The sequence below is a fragment of the Bombyx mandarina genome, chromosome 17 (genome assembly GCF_030267445.1).
Source record: "Bombyx mandarina strain Sakado chromosome 17, ASM3026744v2".
Classification (NCBI taxonomy): Eukaryota; Metazoa; Arthropoda; class Insecta; order Lepidoptera; family Bombycidae; genus Bombyx; species Bombyx mandarina.
Genome location: NC_143223.1, coordinates 7,326,209 through 7,346,122, shown reverse-complemented (window position 1 = coordinate 7,346,122; position 19,914 = coordinate 7,326,209). Strand labels below are relative to the sequence as shown.

The 19,914-nt window shown below is 37.9% G+C and overlaps 2 protein-coding genes across 2 annotated transcripts; one reads left to right on the top strand and one right to left on the bottom strand.

Annotated features, from left to right (window-relative positions):
- The first annotated feature begins 4,439 nt into the window (after positions 1 to 4,439).
- On the top strand, positions 4,440 to 7,253 carry LOC114253170 (L-xylulose reductase). The gene is made up of 5 exons (XM_028187931.2): positions 4,440 to 5,105; positions 5,183 to 5,435; positions 6,616 to 6,730; positions 6,799 to 7,001; positions 7,085 to 7,253. The coding sequence occupies exons 1-5, from the start codon at positions 5,054 to 5,056 to the stop codon at positions 7,194 to 7,196; spliced, it is 735 nt and encodes a 244-aa protein (XP_028043732.2). The 5' UTR covers positions 4,440 to 5,053; the 3' UTR covers positions 7,197 to 7,253.
- Positions 7,254 to 7,697: 444 nt separating this feature from the next.
- On the bottom strand, positions 7,698 to 18,835 carry dco (discs overgrown casein kinase 1). The gene is made up of 8 exons (XM_089734503.1): positions 18,436 to 18,835; positions 17,800 to 17,910; positions 17,266 to 17,458; positions 14,940 to 15,082; positions 13,699 to 13,901; positions 12,224 to 12,383; positions 10,470 to 10,550; positions 7,698 to 10,216 (listed from the first exon to the last, which is right to left on the bottom strand). Exons 1-8 carry the CDS (start codon positions 18,509 to 18,511, stop codon positions 10,158 to 10,160), a joined length of 1,026 nt encoding a protein of 341 aa, XP_089590629.1. The 5' UTR covers positions 18,512 to 18,835; the 3' UTR covers positions 7,698 to 10,157.
- Positions 18,836 to 19,914: the final 1,079 nt, after the last annotated feature.

The window sequence follows — 19,914 nt, the reverse complement described above, 5'->3', positions numbered from 1 at the left end:
GAGAGAAGTACACCCCGATCACGACGGTTTCGTTGACCCTAACTACGACGTACCCGGATCCCCTGGCCACCATTCCAAGGGGGGGTAACGCCGCTGACTGTCGCATCACGATCGCCACGGAGCCATCAACATCTCCGGCCCAGGAATCCTCCCGGTCGGGAGGTACGAAGTATGGCTCCGCAACGATCGCGATGTCAATGAACCACTCCGCCATGGTGTGGACGAGGAGATCCTGCGCCCTGGCGGAGTGGTTCACGTTCGCTTGGAGGAAGCGATGGACGTGATCCATTATTGAGGTGTCACGTCCATCGCTCCCTCGTCTTCCGTCCCACCTTGCGGCCCGACGGCCGCGGTGGGAACTGACTGGCCGGCTGCTTTACACGCAGCCGGCTCTTCCTCTGTTATTTTCTTCTTTTTCCCGCCACGCCTCCTCTTTGTGGAGGAGGGGGCGGAAAGACAGGCCGGGCCCCCAGCCCGATGATCGGCCCGCCGCTTCGCCGCGTCGCATAGCACGCAGTGTGGCGCGGCGGCTGTGCAGGAGACCGCTTTGTGTCCGGGCTGGCCGCAGCGGAAACAAAGCCCGCTGCGGTCCACGGCCGATGGGCACCTGGCGAGGCCGTGCCCGGTGCCGAAGCACCGGAGGCATCGCCAGGGGCGGGCCTTCTGTAACTGCACGTGGGCCATCACCCAGCCCACGCGCAGCCTCCCTGGTGAGTCGGCGGGCCGACCTTGTGGAGGCGTAGCCAGGAGCGTGGCCGCCTGCATAGGGCAACGCGCCCACGCAGTGAAGGCTCCAGAGTAAGAGCTTCGCAGCTCTCCCACTCTGACCTGCGTGAGGGCGCAATTGCCCTGCGATGCAATGGCGGCGGCCACTTCCTCCTTTGTGGCGCATTCATCCAGGCCCGTCACTTTGACTTCTGCCATTTTGACGGGCCTGTCTATACGCACCACTTCTGGGTCCGGCAGGATTTCACGGAGCCGGGTTGCTAGCTTGTCCGCGGCCGCACTGGTGTTGGCACCAGGACACTCCAGCAACCGGGCCCCGTTGGCGGTGTGCCGGACTCGGAGGCCACCCTCCACGCCCATGGCATCCACGTCGACGCTAGCGCGCGCCCGGGCCATCACCTCCCCATAGGTGAGGCCCTTTTCCTTGGCAGCCGGCAGCAGCTCCAATACGACAGCCGCCGACCGCGGGGCGCGCGGTTTTCTTGCCTTGCGCCCTCCCTTTCTTTTCCCTTCAGTTGCTGCTCGACCCACTACCTGGGGAGCATTGACTGTCGGAACGGGACGGGGGTTAGGTACGTCTTGCGCCCTCCTTCGACCCCGCTTCACTACCGTCGTCCAGGCTGCGTCCATGTTGGACGGGGCGGGAGGCAATGGACGGGGCCGGGGGTGTTGCGCTGGCTGGGCGGCATTCACACACCCCTTTGGATTGATTGAACCGCTCAACCTCTCCCTCCCTGATTCGTTCGGCCTTCCCACAACGGGTTCTCCCGCCTCGCAGCGAGCCGGCTGCCAATCCGCCGCAGGTTATCCGAACATCCTGTTCTTTGGCAGACGACGCCGCAATAGTCGCCGTTCTTTCCTCGACCGCCAAAAACTTGGCGGGCGCGGGTTCAATTTCCGAGGAGTCGGAGGGAGCGGAAGTCACCGGTCTCTTGACCGTCTTCCGCTTCCTCCGAGTTTTCGCATCAGCGTTGGCTCTGCTGGCGAACCGTCCGGTAGTATTCCGAAGCAAAAGCGGCGACTCTCGACCACTCGACGCGTAGCCCCTCGCAGAGCTTCGCGTCGAGCGCAGTGAGAGTGCACTGTCGCAACGCTCAGGATGCACGAATAGATCTTTTTCGCGGCTCGTGCTGCCGCCTCCTTCCTCTAGGCAATTGTTGCCCCCCCCAGAATACGAGGGGCAGCGTGCCTCCGATTGCTCGGAGGCACGGAGGGATTCTCCTCCCGCTGAGCGGGAGGTACCCTCCTGGGGTAATACTGTTTCACAATTGTCCATATTCATTTTTTTTTCCTTTCTTATTTAACCAGGGGTGAGGTCCCCTGGGATCAGGTGATGCCCTCGGGACTGGACTCCCTCCAGCCATTCATCCCTTCACCGGGCATCGGAGCTTGGGATTGGGGTATTTTTTATAGAGGTTTACGTCCTCGCGACCCCGTGCCTTGCGGCAGCGGCCACCGCCCCCCACTCAGTGAGGATTACGGGTTGGTCGGCAGCCCACCGAGTGCACAGGGCAACTCGGCAGACCACCGCCCCACGCTCGAAACGAGCAACCACGAAGCCACGCCGGCGAAGCGGTACCCCCCATATCTGGGGGGCGTTCCCCTGTAGCCGAAGCCGGGGACATAGCAACCAGCGGTCAGCAGCTGCGAAAATGCAGCGCTGACTCACTTCCACGACTACGGGGCACAGGGTGCCACCGCTCACGGCAGGCCGGCGAACCAGTGCCGTCGGAAGCTGCGATCTCCAGAAGGAGCACTCTTCACTTAGTGAAGAGTGTGGAGAGCGCAGTCCTTCCGCTCCTCCTAGTGCTGATTTTGGTCCGCGTCATCCGATCTCTTTCGTTGCAAAGCCTATCTAAGCTATCCTAAGCCTAACCCTAAACCTAGGACCTTAACCTACATCTAAACCTAACCCTATACCTAGGACCTTAACCTACATCTAATCTAACCCTATACCTAGGACCTTAATCTACATCTAAACCTAACCCTAAACCTAGGACCTAAACCTAAGAATCCTTGCAACGAAAAAGATCGGACGATACCTCTGGGAATGTCGCCCAGAGGATCCCGTTATCCGCCACCTACGGACGCGCCACGGTGGAAGTCCAGCAAAACTCCCCCACAGACGGAGCCCCCGGCCACGCAGAGTGCGCACCGGGGGGCCCGCCCAGGTCCCGGGACAAAGTTGTGTCCTTTGCCAATTCACGAAAACTTGTAACCTTTATAATTTACTTTATACTATTATCTAATTTAATATAATAGTTTATTTATTCACATAATTATTATTTTTATCTTAATTATTACTTTATTCTTACCATATTATTATCTCTAATTCACTAGGTATCTTAGTTACCACAGCTTATTATCTTATTAAAATCTTTTGAAATCCTCCAATGATTTCAAGTGGGGGGAAATGTTGGGACTTCCTTTTCCTTATTCCTTCCTCAATCCCCTATCCACGCCATCTGTTGACACTACAAGAAAAACTACGCGCGTATGAAAATGGCGCGAAGTGTGTAAAAAAAAAACTAAAACACGGTGCCGGTGCAAAAACAATAAAATTGTGATTTGTTGATCAATCAGCACATATAACTCTCGCCAGTGAGAAAATATAATAGTGCATCAACGAAATACAGAGTGAGTCCTAAAACTTATCCTTTTTCCAGTCCCAAACATCTAAATTCAAAACACAGTTTAAACTCATGTTTATTATTTCCCATGCTTCCATCGGTACTAACGGTATTTTATAAGATTCAATATCAATATTTAAGATATCAAAGAGTTGAAATGTTTTTATGAACACGTCACTATGTCAGACCGATTACAGAATCGATCTTCAGGACCCAGCCGCTTGGTGTGAGACAGGAAGATTGTATTTCTCCGAAACTGTTTTTTTTCCCCCTCTATTCGCTAGTAGCCTTTTTTATGATGAGATCTAACAACTTAAGAGCAATTGCTTCGCGAATGAATCTACTACCGGATCGGAATCGCGACCCGCTGAGAAGATCCGGCGAGAAACTCAGCGGGTTGATGCATGGGTTAGGTTGCACGTCGACCTGTTTGCCGAGTTCGACGAGTACGGTTACTGGCGTCCCTAAGCCTGCTCCTAGTATTAGAGCTGAAGGTGTCTAATGCAAAGGTTATTGGATCTGATGGATCCGTAAGGACGTGTCTAGAGTTCGACGGTGACTGACTCCTGCATGATCAGGATTCAGGGAGTAGTCAGCGGCGGCAACGATAAGACGATTATCATGACGCTTACTTATCGAAGTACCGTTCCGACGCTGACTTCATGTATTTCTGAATTGATTCGAAGCCCAGGTCGTCGTGTAGGTCAACGTTCCTCACGAACCACGGAGCCCCGACGGCTAACCTGCAAAAGCGGGATTGTAGGGATTGGAGCTAGTAGCTTAAGAGGCTATTCCAGCTACGCCCGGACGGGTAGGTGTGCTCACGGGCGCAATCAGAGAATTTGCTAACACTAGCCCTAGCTAGAGCTAGAGAGCAGTGATTCGCAGGATCCACCACCGGATCGGAATTGGAATCGCGACCAACTGGGAAGATCCGACGAGAAACTCAGTGAGCTGAACCATATACCATAGAACGGGCCCTAGTATGAATGCCCCTGTAACGCCCACTCCAGTAAAGCGTTCTGTGCGCTTAGTGCGAGTTTTCTAACGTTCTCGATAGCGTAAAAGTTAACCTAATTTTGTATGCAGTTGGAACAGCGCCCTAACGGCAAACGTAGACAAACGATCCTATTCCATACAAATATGAGCTAACTTTTACGCTATCGAGAACGTTAAATAGCTCACACTAAGCACACAGAAAGCTCTATAAATTATTCTTATCCCAAATGCCGTAATCTCGAGATGAAAGTCTTTGACCAGCGTGTGTGTACTGTGTGACATATGCCACTGACACGTCGCTCACAACGGGCCTTCAGTAGGATCAATAATCAATATCAATACCCAAAGAGCAATATTAGGTTATGCTGCGAGTTTCCTTCCGAGATCAATTCCGAAATGAGGAGATAGGAAAACTCAAGAAAGTGGTTACCTACTTTAATATTATTAATATAGTGTCCATTGATTCAAACCCCTTCAGACCAAGTTTACTGTGAGCTCTTCGAAAATATGTAAATATTTCACAATTCACACAAAGTACTTAGTACATTCAAATTTATCTCCATAAAAATGAAGTACTTAATCAAATCAATCCAAAATAATTTAATTGGCCTAGAGATAAGAATGTCAACCAAAACGATAAATTTCGATTTTATTTAGTTCTTACTTATCTACCATAAGAAGTTGCGTAAATACGAAACATGGATAAATATTTTGAAGGAAAAAGAATACTTGTTACTGGTGGTTGTCAAGGTGAAACATATGAAAAAAAAAAGAAAATCAAATGTGTGTAATTTTAAATAAATTAAATTGTTTAATAATTTATACAGGGATAGGTCGTGGATTAGTCTTAGAACTTTGGAGACTGGGTGCGAATGTTGTTACTGTTTCAAATAATGCTGAAAACTTAAACAAACTCAAAGAAGAATATCCATCCATTGAAATAGTGTATGTTGATCTTCGAAATTGGAATAAAACAAGAGAAGTCATTGATGCTCTTGGAGTTTTTGATGGCCTTGTCAATAATGCCGGTATTGCTATAATCGAACCTTTTTTGGAATGCAAAAAAGAAAGCCTAAATGAGTAAGTTTTTAACCATCCTAGAAATCTAAATATTTCTTTCCGTACCTTTGCGTAAAATAAATAACTGAAGATTTCTAAAGTTCAGGCTAACATTTTGACGATATTGTGTCTTGTATGTGTCGTAATCAGATATCTTGCATTTATTCGCATTCGCAATCCCCGAAAATCTTCATCCGCGTGAAGATTTTTTTTTGTCACGAGGAAATCGCCGGACTTCCGCCCTCCACTGGGGATGGAGGGTGTGTCATGTCGGAGTCGAACCGACTAAAACCTGTCTCTTGAATGAGACAGAACTCATGAAAAGGCAAAGGGGGGAAAGTGAAGCGTTTAGTGCGGAGCACATCTCTCCCATCACCTTCCCCCTCGGTGCGTCGGTTAGAATGGTCTATCCTATGGAATACCAGAACCAGCGTGGGTTGAGGATAGCCGGCCTTCCACCACCCGGATGCTCTTGCATAAAACGCGTGCAGAGCAGCTCGCACGTCGTCTTCTTAGGCCTCCTTCGCCGGTCCCCAGACCGACATGTGAGGGAGACCCGAAACACTTAGAGGGCCAAGGCTTGAGCGAGATCCTTCTCCCTGGCCCCCGCTCGACATATGAGGGAGACCCGAAACACTTAGAGGGCCAAGGCTTGAGCGAGATCCGCCTCCCTGGCCCCCGCTCGCGCCGGCTCCTTTCGCGAGATGGTGCCCTCGCAGAAGTCGAGCATCGCCTTCCACGACTCGTCGTCACCGAACATCGATGCCACAACACTCGGCAACAAGTCGTTTCCTATTTTTGCGACGAGGACACGGTGCTACCCCTCCCTTGCGGGGCAGGATCCGCGTGAAGATACTAAATATATGCATATAATAGCGCCCTTAGCGGCAAACGTTCCAGCTCCATAAAAATTTGAGTGAATTTTTACGCAATCGAGAAAGATAAAAACTCTCAATTAGCACACAGGCATAGGCACTCAGGTACACCGTGAGTTGGTCTGGCCATCAACAACAATTATTGTAAAAGCCTTCTTTGAGTAGCTTCGCTTTAAGGTATAAATCACCCTTGAGCACTCCGGTGAAATAAACTGTTTTCTTGAAAACAGATATTTAAAATTTTCAATATAAAACGGCAATTTCATACTTTAGTACCTAGTATTCGAATAACCTTGATTTACTTAAATGTATCTACTGTATTTTAGAACCCTTGATGTAAATGTTAATGCCGTTATTAATGTGAGTCAAGTGGTAGCGAAAAAAATGATAGAAAACAAAAGAAAAGGTTCCATCGTAAATATTTCATCGCAAGCTTCTAAGGTAAGAAAGATCCAATAAAAACATTGTAAGATTATCCAACAATTGTTTATTTAATATTTATTATCCAGGCAGCTCTAAAGGATCACGTAGCATATTGTGCCTCAAAAGGTGCTCTAGATGCACTAACCAGGGTTATGGCCCTAGAACTGGGACCTTTTGGCATACGAATTAATACAGTTAACCCTACTGTCATTATGACTGAAATGGGTAGAAAAGTTTGGGCGGAACCATCAAAATCAAAGGAAATGTTATCTAAAATACCTCTTGGAAGGTGAGGAACAATTATTACTGTATAAAATTTGCACATACATTGCTCATACATATTTTTTGTATGAATTTCATTGTTGTTTACAGATTCGGTGAGGTGGAGGAAGTGGTTAATGCGGTAGTATTCCTGCTTTGTGACAGTGCTAGTTTAATTTCTGGAGTACAATTACCAATTGACGGAGGGTTTTTGGCAACATAAATTGATCTTGATATTATTATTGATTAGGTAATTTACAATTAAAAGTAATCAAAGAGATTTTAGTTGTTTAATGTGCCAAATGATTTTTTAGATACTGGATTTAACCTGATTTTACATACTGGATTTGAAAAAAATCCAAGCATAAAAATTTCTAATGTATATTGTGGCTATGGTTTCCTAACTTGTTAAATACGATTGAAAAACTAAATATGATTTTGGTTGTGGCTCGACTCTATTAGGTTCGTCTTTGATTGTCAAATAGATTTATAATTTCAACATCAAGACTATCACCAGAGCTTCAGCCATGCATACAGGCAACATCAGATTCCGTGCAACTAAAAAGTATTCTAATTACTATTCTTCTCATTTTTGCTTTATCAATCCAACTTGTAAGAAGAAATTCTTGTGTTGAAATACACATTTTGTTTGTCACAACAAATAAGGCTTATTGACGCAAAACGGTACCTCTACGTAAAACAAAATTAAGTAAATAAAATGACATTTTAACACTACAACAGTTATTATTTATTTCATTACCTAAGATATTGTAAAAAACAGTATTCGGTTTATCCAAGTAGCTTACCTTAAAAATGTATTATATACAAAATTTAAGTCAATAGTCTTTTGTAATTCCGAATATACTTTATCGTTAAAATGAAAAGCACGACCGTCACATGCGGCAAGCATTTAATACACATTTTGTAGCACTCTACACATTCACAAACACTGTTCTTGTCCAGGTGCGGATGCTCGTCACCGCTGATGACATTACTCCTTTGTCTGCAAATTAACTTGTCATTTTGTTTGAAGTTAGTCTGCATCGGACATTGGCTGGTTTCATTTGCCAAAACTTACAACTAGGTACAAATTAAGATATTACAATATTCATGAAGTCTGCTTAAACAAGGCGTAGACATAACAGTCTACACATTTTAACTAACTTTTAAAAATGAAATCCCAACGTGAACTTTGTCGAACTTTGTTGAATGATCCTCTATTATATGAAGTTCGAATCTATTGAAATCATTCATCTGTTACATTAATTATGAAAGGGTTCGCTATTTCAAACTTTTAATGCGTTTTTGAACTTTACAATTTTGTTATATCCAGAACTCGTTTTTTGAGATTAGTGTGGATGAGTTATGTCTGTTAAATACATTTTTAGTAATGTAAATATGTGAAATATAAACGCTCTCGTGGGCCAAATGTTAATTATTAAATTATGCAGTAAATTGTCCTTAATAAGAGGGATTTTGAATGTCGTGTGCCTTAAAATCAAACACTTATGTCAAATCGATAATATGATATTTACAAGTTCCACTTTACAAAACTTTCTCCAGCTCAATAACATAAAATATCAAACAAAAATGTCTCAGTAATGAGATGACGATTAACGTATTGACAATGCCTGATGCTTACAATGGCAAATTGAAAGTCTTTATGTTAAAACAATGGTTATTATAAAACGACTATAATAAAATAAAGTAATTCTAAGGACAATAAAAAACTGAACGAGAAATATTCGTATATGATGTACTTTGGATATAGAAATTACCTTGGTTAAGTAAGGTAAGGTATAACATAGCAACACAGTTTTAGTATTAACAGCGCGGTAGATTTGACGCTAGATTACATTACACAAATGCTCTAAAATATATATAGCTACATAATATTTACAATTTACGACAATTACAAAAATTGTAATTTTCTTATTGTTCGGTGTCCAGATACTGAAATGGTAACCGATTTTTTTTTTAAATTATGATTTATGAAATTTGGTAATCTGCGTGAGATCATAGTTTTCGCAAAGTTTATAAAAAAATAACCATAACAGAAATTATGGTTTAAAATCTAAACTGCATACGTTACTAATCTCCAAATAAAACTCACTTTGAACTAGTAGAACACTGTATACTCGGTACGTTCTAGCTATCATTAGTTATTTTTTCTCATGTTACGATTTTTTGTGTACGGCAGTAAATACATGATTCAAGGGAAATAAAATTTATCACAAATTTATGTAACTAATTTGAGTTATTGTAAGTTGTAAATAATATTTATAATTGGAAGACAAAATCAAATGAAACTACATGTTGAATAGTTAAAGAAAACATCACTATATTGCACTCAGAGAATGTACTTGTTTATTTACAGTTTTATACCTTTTCGAGCAATGATTTTACACAATGTGCAGACAAATTTGGTTTAGAGCAATTTTGTTTCTACCGTTCCTACTTTCAATTTGTAGTAACTTACTTAAAGTTGCAAAATTAACGCAGTAGGAACCGAAAAGTCTGATAAACTCGTTTCTACAGTATGTTTCCTGCGTTTTTAGTAATTGTTTTCAATCAGTCAGTTTTACCAAATATATACAAGTGTTGTATTTAGATATAAGACAAATAATTCCTTTTGTAAAGAATACTTATACATTATTCTATTTAAACGGAACATCAAAATCTGACACTGGGCAGCTCTTTTTCTGAACGAACGCCTCAAATGTTACTATTGAATTTTCTTATATCTAAATATAACTGAGCACAAAGTACAATGGATGTATGGGTAGGCCTTAAACGTTATTTATTACATAACTTAACGTTACATATTTAAAAATTGCGAGAAAAGTTACGAGTTCATCGGCCCACTTATCAACCTGCTTAGCCTAAAATTTAAATAATTTACATTAATATGAATGTTAACCTGTATGCTTACAAAATCATTTTATCTTTTTATTTATTTATTTATTAATATAAATTTTCGCTTTCAAAATCGCGAATGTGTAGTCGAAGTTCACGCTCACGCCTCAAGTCCTGCCGTACTGATCATCTGCAGAGGCGTCCTTATACTTTCAATGTCACAATTATGTCTGTGTAAGGTACATTCTGCGAGACAGAACATACTGGTCACAAATACCAACGTGATTTTAGAGAGATGTTATCAGCGTGAAGTCAGCGGTATCTCTCCTCACCGCCATTCCGAAATTGCTGCCACTGCATTACTGGGCTGGCCGGCTGTCGCAGCGGCTAAAAAAGAAAATTATTATAGAAATATAGGCTGAGACATATTCCTATGGATGATAATATGTTTCCAATGACGCGGAATACACAAGAATAATAATCTTGAAAACTTAAGCTACTACATTTCTTTCTAAATTTTGTGGGAAAAACAACTAAATGATCAATGAGAACAAATACCAATATATACATTTTAAGAATGATATATACATTTTAAGAATGATATATACAAGATCTGATTTCAAGAAATATTAATACTTACTATTTTCTTGTTCCTGATTTTGTTCAAGACGTCTAAGAGCGCGATCAATACCACTTGTTTGATGGTTATCACGCAGTCCTCCTATAGAATAGTTATATAGTTAGAAAGTTATACGTTATTATATATATACGTTATACCTTTGAGTCTGTATTTGCTATAATACTGGATATCATTTCAAACAATTTTAACATTAATAACTACTAACTACATGTAATTAACTACTTCTATAATGTAAGAAAAACTGGTATTGTAAAAGACTCTTTTTAGAATATTGTAACGTCGTAACAAAATTCTAAAAATATAAAATTAATTAAAAAAATTATTACGCGCAAACAAACAAAATAACTAGTTTCTACAATAAATGAAAACCGCGCCCTTTAACTAGTGACCATATAAGGAATTCGTTGGTACCGGAAATCAAATTCCTTCTAGAACATCGGATAACAAACGCCCACAACGTAGGTACCTAGAAATATCGAAAAAAAAAAAAAGCGAACAACGGATTGTGATTGATTCCATTTCGCTCGATTCGACTATTGCTATCTCAGTACCACAGGAGTTTTCTGGAATATAGACAATAGTTTGGGGCGTGACTTGCTTCGGATGAGCCGTTCTTTCCATATTTCTATCTCGTCTCATACGAAAGATCTAGAAGTCCGCTCAGTGCGCATTGTCGCCACAGGGAAAGAAGTAGGCCGTTCCGATACAAACATATAAAAACGAATTCGTGCAGGAGGAAGGGATTTCGACGCCAGAGAGTTCGCACGACAATTATAAGTGATCCGTATTGGCAATTATTTGATCTCATTTTAAAAAGTAGTACAATCAGTGCTACACTAAAATAAACACGAAAATTAAAAGCGGATTCTTCAACCCCCTTGTAAACTGGGGGTCCACCGTAAGGATTGCGAAATACGGGCTGAACGTCCAAGTACGGATTGTAGACCTTCAGGCAACACCTCCGAGTTCCCCATTAGGCAGTGGAAACTTCCTCAGCGAAGACCCTCACGCGTCACGGGATCTAACGGTCCAAAGATAAGTCCCCAGTACATAGATGTTTTTGAAGACCAAAAAGCTTCCCTGTGCCGCGAATCCACTCCCCGCAAGTAGTCATCACTAGAGTATTTCTTTTAATTCAATTAATAACTTTTTTAGAGATAAATTAATTAATATTTTTTTTATATATCTTGTAATAAACAGTTATAACTTTGTAGTTGAGTTTATATTTGTATGCGCCGTCAGGCGGTCATAACAATATGTTAACATTTTTAATAAAGTTATCCTTACAATATTATTATATTTTTAGCTAAGCCACCTGTGTAAATGCAGCTTAAATTTTTTATCTGACATTTTGTAATCTTGGTATACTTTTAAATTATTTCTTTATTGCTTAGCAAGGTATGCGAGCTCAGAACCTACCTGGTGTAAGTGAACCTTGATCCAAGTCAGACGTAATTTTATTGTATAAAGGCTGTCCAAGCCTTCAAGCCATAATGCACGAATACGCCGCGACGGAAATGTGCAGGACTGTGGTACCTACTCTTATGGACTTATAATACGCACTACTACCATTTAATATCGTTTGGCGATCGCAGTACGGTGATGAATTCTCAGAGAACGCTGCTGGAGGTTGAATTGGAGAATAGATCCAAATAACCCCTTAGTCGTCATTTATGCCACGTAAGGATCGAGATGGGGTGGTCTATTGAAAAGCCGTCATAACACAGCGAAAGTGAAAGTATAAAAGTACATACCAAACTTTAACATGTTCCAATCAAACACGTAGTCATATGTAAATCCTTGCCGGTGGAAGAGGGTGCGAAACAACTGACGCAGATGGGCGTAGTCGGGTCTCTCCTCGAAACGAAGTCGCCGGCAGTACTTCAAATACAGTTGAAATTCAATTGGATGGTTCTTTAAATAAAAAAATTCAAAATGAGACTCACAAATCAATGCACAATTCTTCACCTCACATCACAATAGTATATTAGTATTAAGTATATTAAAGTACATTAAAATATTTACATTTTTTTATTAGACTTTATTGATGAACGAATTCTAAGACCCTTCTGTTACCAGAGCCATTAAAACTGGGATAAAATTTTCAATTGTATTGTATAACAGCTATCCCACCCTTCAAACTGAAATGTGTCTGTTTTATGGCAAATTAGGTATGCTGGAACCTACTCATGCAGTTTTACCTACTGCAACAAATTTGTCAGTAAATGACGTATATTTATAATTTTGGCTAGCGTTTATTGTACAACAGCATTGAAAAATTAGACCAGTCTTAATTATGGCTTTTGTTTCGTAGCTTAACAATTGTTTTCACAGGACATAAGGTAAAATTGTAAAAGCGAATTAAAGTAAACAGTATACTATTAGGAAAACACTTGATCCCTCGTTTTTAATTATGGTACAGAAAAAGTAAAAAAAAGGGTGTTATTTTAATAGTATATGTCAAAATTAGAATTAACTCAGTGAAGGATGCAAATAATTTTGAATTATAAATATTATTATTCCCTTTTGGACTCTGGGAACCATTCCCTGTACTTATGTACTATAAACAATATTTACAGTTTGTTTCTCAATAAAAAAAATTTAGGATTAAGAATAATATAGCAAGTTATATTCATTAACCGTGTTAATACGTCGTCGTAATTAAGTCATCGTAATTAAAAGTCATCGCGGCTTAAATGATAAGACGTTCGGTGCATTCGTGTTGAGCGATGCACCGGTGTTCGAATCTCAGGTGGGTACCAATTTTCCTAATGAAATACGTACTCAACAAATGTTCACGATTGAATTCCACAGTGAAGGAATAACATCGTGTAATAAAAATCAAACCCGCAAAATTATAATTTTCGTAATTATTGATGGTAGGACCTCTTGTGAGTCCGCGCGGGTACCACCACCCTGCCTATTTTCTGCCGTGAAGCAGTAATGCGTTTCGGCTTGAAGGGTGGGGCAGCCGTTGTAACTATACTTGAGACCTTAGAACTTAAATCTCAAGGTGGGTGGCGCATTTACGTTGTAGATGTCTATGAGCTCCAGTAACCACTTAACATCAGGTGGGCTGTGAGCTCGTCCACGCATCTAAGCAATAAAAAATAAAAATAAATTAACCACAGAGTGAAACCTTATAAGCATTTCAATTTCAGCTTTCATGAATACAATACATGATATGAATATATGATACACGACATGATGATAAAGTATACATCCTTACCTTACAAAGCTCATCAAAAGGAGTGGACAGTTTCTTTTCAGATATTCTTTCATATTTTTGACGTTTTGTTGCTGCTTTTAGCCCCTGCCATGGTAAACTACCACGGTTAAAGTACATGAGCACATAGCCCAGTGACTCTAGATCATCTCGACGTGACTGCTCAATTCCTAAATGTGTATTTATTGAAGCATATCTTGCTGTTCCTGAAATAATTCATTTAAGGAAAAAAAAAATTAATAATATATATATTTGCTTCTGGAAATATAGACATTAGTACATTCAATAAAAAGGACATGAGATAGAGTATTGAATATACATCAATGCTAGTTATACATAAAATAATATGAAAGGATAGCTTCAAAATTATATTCGTAACAATTATGTGTTTTGGTAGGCAGCGGCTTGGCTCTGCCCCTGGTGGGCGACGGTAACCACTCACCATCAGGTATGCTTGTCTGCCTACAAGGGCAATAAATTTTTTTTTTGTATATAGTGGCATATTCTATAGTAAAGATGGACTCATGTCTCAAGAAGGAGGCATTCACATCGATCAATTCCAATAATTACTTGACTTCATTCAGCATTTATATAATTTATATTCAGTGTAATTTTACTCACATTTGAATTACATACTTGTTTACTGTATTGAATAATATTATCAATACTATAAATCAATAGCTCATATCAGATAATGGTACTGTAAGGAACAGAATTCTATTTATATTTTATGCAATTTAGATGACATGTTTTGTAGCAATTCCTTTTTATAAGTAGGATCTATAACTTTATTATACAGTGATAAAAACACACACTGCACAATTATATGAATTAAATTACAATCAGTTTGTTAGTTAAATATAGAGGTCATATAAGTTTTTAGGATCCCTAATGCTGTATGTATGCTGTATGTTCCTTGATATTGCTAATTTCCAACCAATAACTATTATAATATTATTATTTATTCTATAATTATATCTAACTATTGATGATTTGTTTTGAATGATGAGATAAAAGGTTGTGCACCTATCGGTAAAAATATCATAGAAACTGCAATAGAAAACAATTTTATTTAAAATTTTGTTGAGGATTATGTTAAAATAACTGTGTTAAAGGAAGACTGTAACTAAAATTTTTCCTTAAAGGGTTATTTATCACGTAATAAATGACAACATGAATTATAGTATAACACATATTATCAAAATAATTATTGAATCACACAACAATACATTAAAAATGCATACCTGTCAAATTTTTGTTTTCTCTGTAAGGTATATGTTGATTAGTCCGAGGATCTTTGTACTTCTTAGCTAAGCCAAAATCTATTATATACACTAAATTTCCTTTTTTACCTAGGCCCATTAGAAAATTGTCAGGTTTGATGTCTCTGTAAGTAGAATTTTATTTTTACACATTACCTGTAAAACACACAGTACCTTATATTATGTAATCTATACTAGATTACACAGAGAATAACAGAGTTCAAGAGCAATCTCTTTCTTGATTTATATTGTAGGTTTCTATCATTACTTTTAAATCATTTGACTTCTAAATGTTTTGTAATTGTTTTGACTTTTTCAATAATCTTTATAAATTGAAAAAAAAACTTAAAAAGAAATTAAGATAACAAAAAATGATAAATGTAAACTGGTACTCCTTTTTATTTCAACTCTGCAAATTGACCCAAAGTACAACACTATCTCATAATTCTAATGACAAAGTAAACAGAATGAATGATTTCAGTGTATATCATATGCAAATACAAAATTTGTCATAGAAACTACAATCAAACCAATTGTAATCTAGCTTTGACATGTTTATAGACTATTTTAACCCTTGATTTATTAATTTCTATTACCTTAGAATCAAAACTCATTGTATTGTTGACTTTGAGAAAGACCTTGTATGATTGTACTAAGAGATTTTATGGGCTATTTTCTAGAACATATAGCACTATTTTATTGTTTCACAAAATAATGGATTTTTTTAGAAACTCTAGTTCATCATCACCCAACATGCCCTTGTAAATTCACAAAGGATAAACTTCCTACAAGGAAGAGTATATTTATACATAGCCTGGCAAATATATTTTATTTAGGGTTCAGAAATGTTCCCAATTCTTATCTTACTATATGAGGAGCTAGGTATTTAATTTCAAGACTTTTTGACTGTAGTAATCGATTGTAATAGAATTATTTACATCACTGGTTGGAAACAAAGAAAAAGCCTATAGATTTTTTGCCTAAGATGTTGATTTTTGTCCTTGGTAGGCAAATGCCCTTAGTAATATGTGATGTATGGCTATGGTGGCCATATTTAAAATTGACAAAACCAAATTCAGGCATAATTGCATATTTGAACATAACAGGATGTATTCAAAATAATTTCCATTGCTGCACTAGAAGATATTTCAATATTTCATCAATGCAATCTGCGCTAAAATAACTACTGCTCCTACTAAAATGGTGGATAGGATAAACAGCAAAATACCAATAGTAGCTGCAGTTACTAGAAGTAATTTAATTTTTATTTATAACATTCCATCTTACTAAATGTGATTAATCACGGCAAGATTCGACTACCCACCTAGTTTTATGTATGGCTCAAAATCCAAGCAAAGCACAAGATGAGCATTTTTCTGAAAGCTATATGTTTAACTATATGGTTATGAAAACTATATAAATCACTAGATGGCTACAACAGTGTGCAAAGTAATGCATGAGAATCCTAGACGCTAAACAAATAAAATGTTACAAAATAAGAATACACTAGCAGTCCTAGAGGCAATGGATTACATCAGCCATGTATGTCACTTATCAAACATCATCAGTCACTAATTTAGGTACATAACTTAAAACAAAATTACTTTTTAGTGGATTAAAGGACCTAGTGAATCAAGAGATAACAATGTGGCTGATGATGACTCACATGGCTTTTGAGAAACTGAAAAGGGCCATAGCCCACTCTATGTCCCTTATATAAGAGAGCAATATTGAGATGTAGCTGGTGCAATCACTGCACACAAGCCTTACATAAAAAATTGTTCAAAGTAGACATTACAGAAATTTCACTGTGTAAGGCCTGTATGGAGACTCAGAGTTCACATGGAGTACATGAGTCTTCACACTTCAGGTTACCAAAATTACACAATCACCAAAAGCAGCAGGTTGACTTACTAAGAGTTGTAAGATCACTCACCCACAAACAAAATAGGCACAATTTAGGAACTTCTATTAAAAAATGTTATTTAAAATTTAGGTTTTACTTTCTTTAATTTTGTATTTTTAATTTTATACAATAACATTGCTTATTTCTTTAAGAAATAATTTTAAAGAATTTAATAAATAATGCATTTTTTCTGTATACAATAAGAGATGCTTTCTGCACAAACTAAAAGGATAATTTTATGTTTTACTAGTTTTATTTTTGAGATTCAAATATGACCTATGAAATGAACACAATCTAATTTGAAAGTGAATGCCAAATTATCACCAAGCTGTGTTTTTGTAAAATAATGATAATATTTTGATTAAATTAATATTTTTCTCTGTTTAAGAAACTAAAACTCACCTATGGATAAAATTTCTGTAGTGTATGTCCTCAATGCGGGAAATTAGTTGGTCTGCTAGAAGGAGTACTGTCTTGAGAGAAAAACGACGTGAGCAAAAATTGAAGAGATCTTCCAATGACGGACCTAGCAGTTCCATTACCATTACATTGTAGTCACCCTCTGACCCACACCATTTAATTGCAGGAATTCCAACTGAAAATATTAATAAAAACTTAAAACAAAATTAATAAGTTTCATCCTTTTTTATGTTAATACCAAAAATAACACTACTTCTACTACTTTTAATGACGAGTAAAGCTCTGTGCAAATTATCTATCCAAAAACTTTATACATATTCATTTACTATATGAATGATCCAGTTTTAAGCAGGGTTTTGGAATTATGGTTATATGGCATAAGTTGGAAACTTGACAGATATAAAACTGATATCTGAGCTATTAGATCTATAGTTTATTGCATAGGTCTTTAAAAGAAACACTTTTGTGATTTGAAAATTACTTTATCAGCTCAACCATATCAAGAAAATTTCTTACCTCTTCCTTGCATTAGTTTGTAAAATTTGCTTTCTATGTGTAACTGTGGATGTCTCGTTTTGATACATTCTAACTTAATGGCTACTTCTTCCCTTGTGACAATGTTTGTTCCTAAAAACCAGTTTTATTCACATTGATTGATAATATACATAACACCCATAAAATAGAATCAATAATTATTTACTGCTTAATGTTAATATTGGGACATGTTAAAAGGGCACAATGTACCATTTCATAACACAAACGATACATACATAGCATTCATAAATAAGACAGTATATAACAGAAGCATAATTATCCAATTACAACCAGGTAATTTAAATATATACTGTTACTCAAAAGTAATACGAAAACAAGCGTCTAACCAACATCTTGGAAACCGTTCGTGGCGACTACTGTTAATTAAGTCTTCAGAGAGACATCTACGTTATGAAGTCAGTAATCACATGCAATCAATGTCCATAAATATTTAGTTCTGTATTCAGACTTTCAATGGAAAAAAAATTAAGAAATCCATAGTTCAAATTATTCATGTTCAACATTATTTAACTTATTTAGAAACGAAGATTAGGCGCAGCTGGCCCGACCAGCAATTTACGATTTTCTTTGTTTACAATTAACCCTCCAATTACTTACCTAAATATATATCTCCAAAAGATCCGGAGCCAATTTTTCGCCCAAGTCGGTATTTGTTACCGACACGAAGCTCCATTTTAATATTAGCAGAGAGATAGAACCACAAATAATATTACTGACCACCAATTCATTACAGGACGGCCATATTGCGATAGACGCACAAGTTAACTAGTAAAATTAAATTGAACATGAATTCTGATGTAATTTTGTTTGTATCTGAGCTGTTGTAGAGATTATCTTAGTAAATTTTCTGTAAAAAAATCTATATTTTTAACTAAAATAAGTTGCAAATTGGACTTATCTACAGGCAGAAACACATGGACAAGGTACCAAATTTTTGTAAATTGAACAAAATTTAGATAGAACATAGAGCTGCTGCTGGAATGGGATCCACAGATTAAACAGAGATGTATTACCGGTAAAATGGGGCGATTAGGGATTGAGAGGCGAATCGGGAAAAAACCGGGAAAATCTTTCGACGCTCAATATAAGTTTTATATTCGTTGCAAAATCTTCCATTTTTTGTAGTTTAATAGTAGAATGTTGAAAGTTCACGAAACAACTCTGAATATGCATGATAATAGCTGCTGACTTATAAAAAATCGCGTTGCAAACTAACTTCCTGTGGTGGTAATTATTTTAGTGCTAGAAACTTTGCTCTCTTTTATTTATTTGATAATAATAGAAGACGACTATGATTTATAAACGTTATTTAGTGTTTGAACCAGCATATATATTAAAGGTAAGTCTCAGTTGTTATTGGTTTTAATGTATTTGATTAAATAAAAATACATGTAAAAATCTGTTGTTTTTGGGAATATTGGGGACGTCTTAGGTATAAATAACAACGAAAAAGGGGTCAATTGGGATGAGAATACGTGAAATGGAAACGACCTAAATATAAATAGGTACAGGTTTGTAGGGTTGTCTATGTAGTTATAACAATATTTTTTAAATTTGTTGGTAAAAATCTGGTTTATTCGAAGCGAAATTGGGAATAAGTCTTTAGTTGAAATAGATAAGCAATTTAATATAAGTAAGTCAATTTTGCAGAGACATGTAACAAGATCAATGAAATCTCAAGGTGGACAAAAATGTCTAAGTAATACATAATAAAATATTTAATATTCGTTCAGAGTGGGGGGTATTCATCTGATTAATCCATGGAATAACCGACACACCTAATCTCTTAACCCAGATAGAAATATCAGCCCCTAAGTACTTACCAAGAACGGAGAAATATAAACCGTTTCTAATAAAGCCTACTATATATTATTATGTATAAATAAATAAATATATATATATATATATATATATATATTTTGTTGTTAATGCAGTGTCGATTGCACCTATAATTGAGGTGATGTCTGCCATGTACTTTTGTCAGTTTTTCAATTTTTTTTATTGATGATCACTTTGTTGGTGCAACTAAATAAATTAATTAATTAAAACTATATATAAAAATAAAAGTAGTGCCAA

What these genes read in the sequence shown, in the direction of transcription:
- LOC114253170 (XM_028187931.2), top strand. Translation starts at nt 5,054, where the DNA reads ATGGATAAATATTTTGAAGGAAAAAGAATACTTGTTACTGGTGGTTGT. An exon ending in TGTTACTGGTGGTTGTCAAG is followed by an intron (nt 5,106 to 5,182) that starts GTGAAACATATG and finishes TAATTTATACAG; the next exon opens with GGATAGGTCGTGGATTAGTC. An exon ending in TTTCATCGCAAGCTTCTAAG is followed by an intron (nt 6,731 to 6,798) that starts GTAAGAAAGATC and finishes TTTATTATCCAG; the next exon opens with GCAGCTCTAAAGGATCACGT.
- dco (XM_089734503.1), bottom strand. Translation starts at nt 18,511, where the DNA reads ATGGAGCTTCGTGTCGGTAACAAATACCGACTTGGGCGAAAAATTGGC. An exon ending in AGAAAACAAAAATTTGACAG is followed by an intron (nt 13,902 to 14,939) that starts GTATGCATTTTT and finishes GAATTATTTCAG; the next exon opens with GAACAGCAAGATATGCTTCA. An exon ending in AAATCAGGAACAAGAAAATA is followed by an intron (nt 10,217 to 10,469) that starts GTAAGTATTAAT and finishes TTTCTTTTTTAG; the next exon opens with CCGCTGCGACAGCCGGCCAG.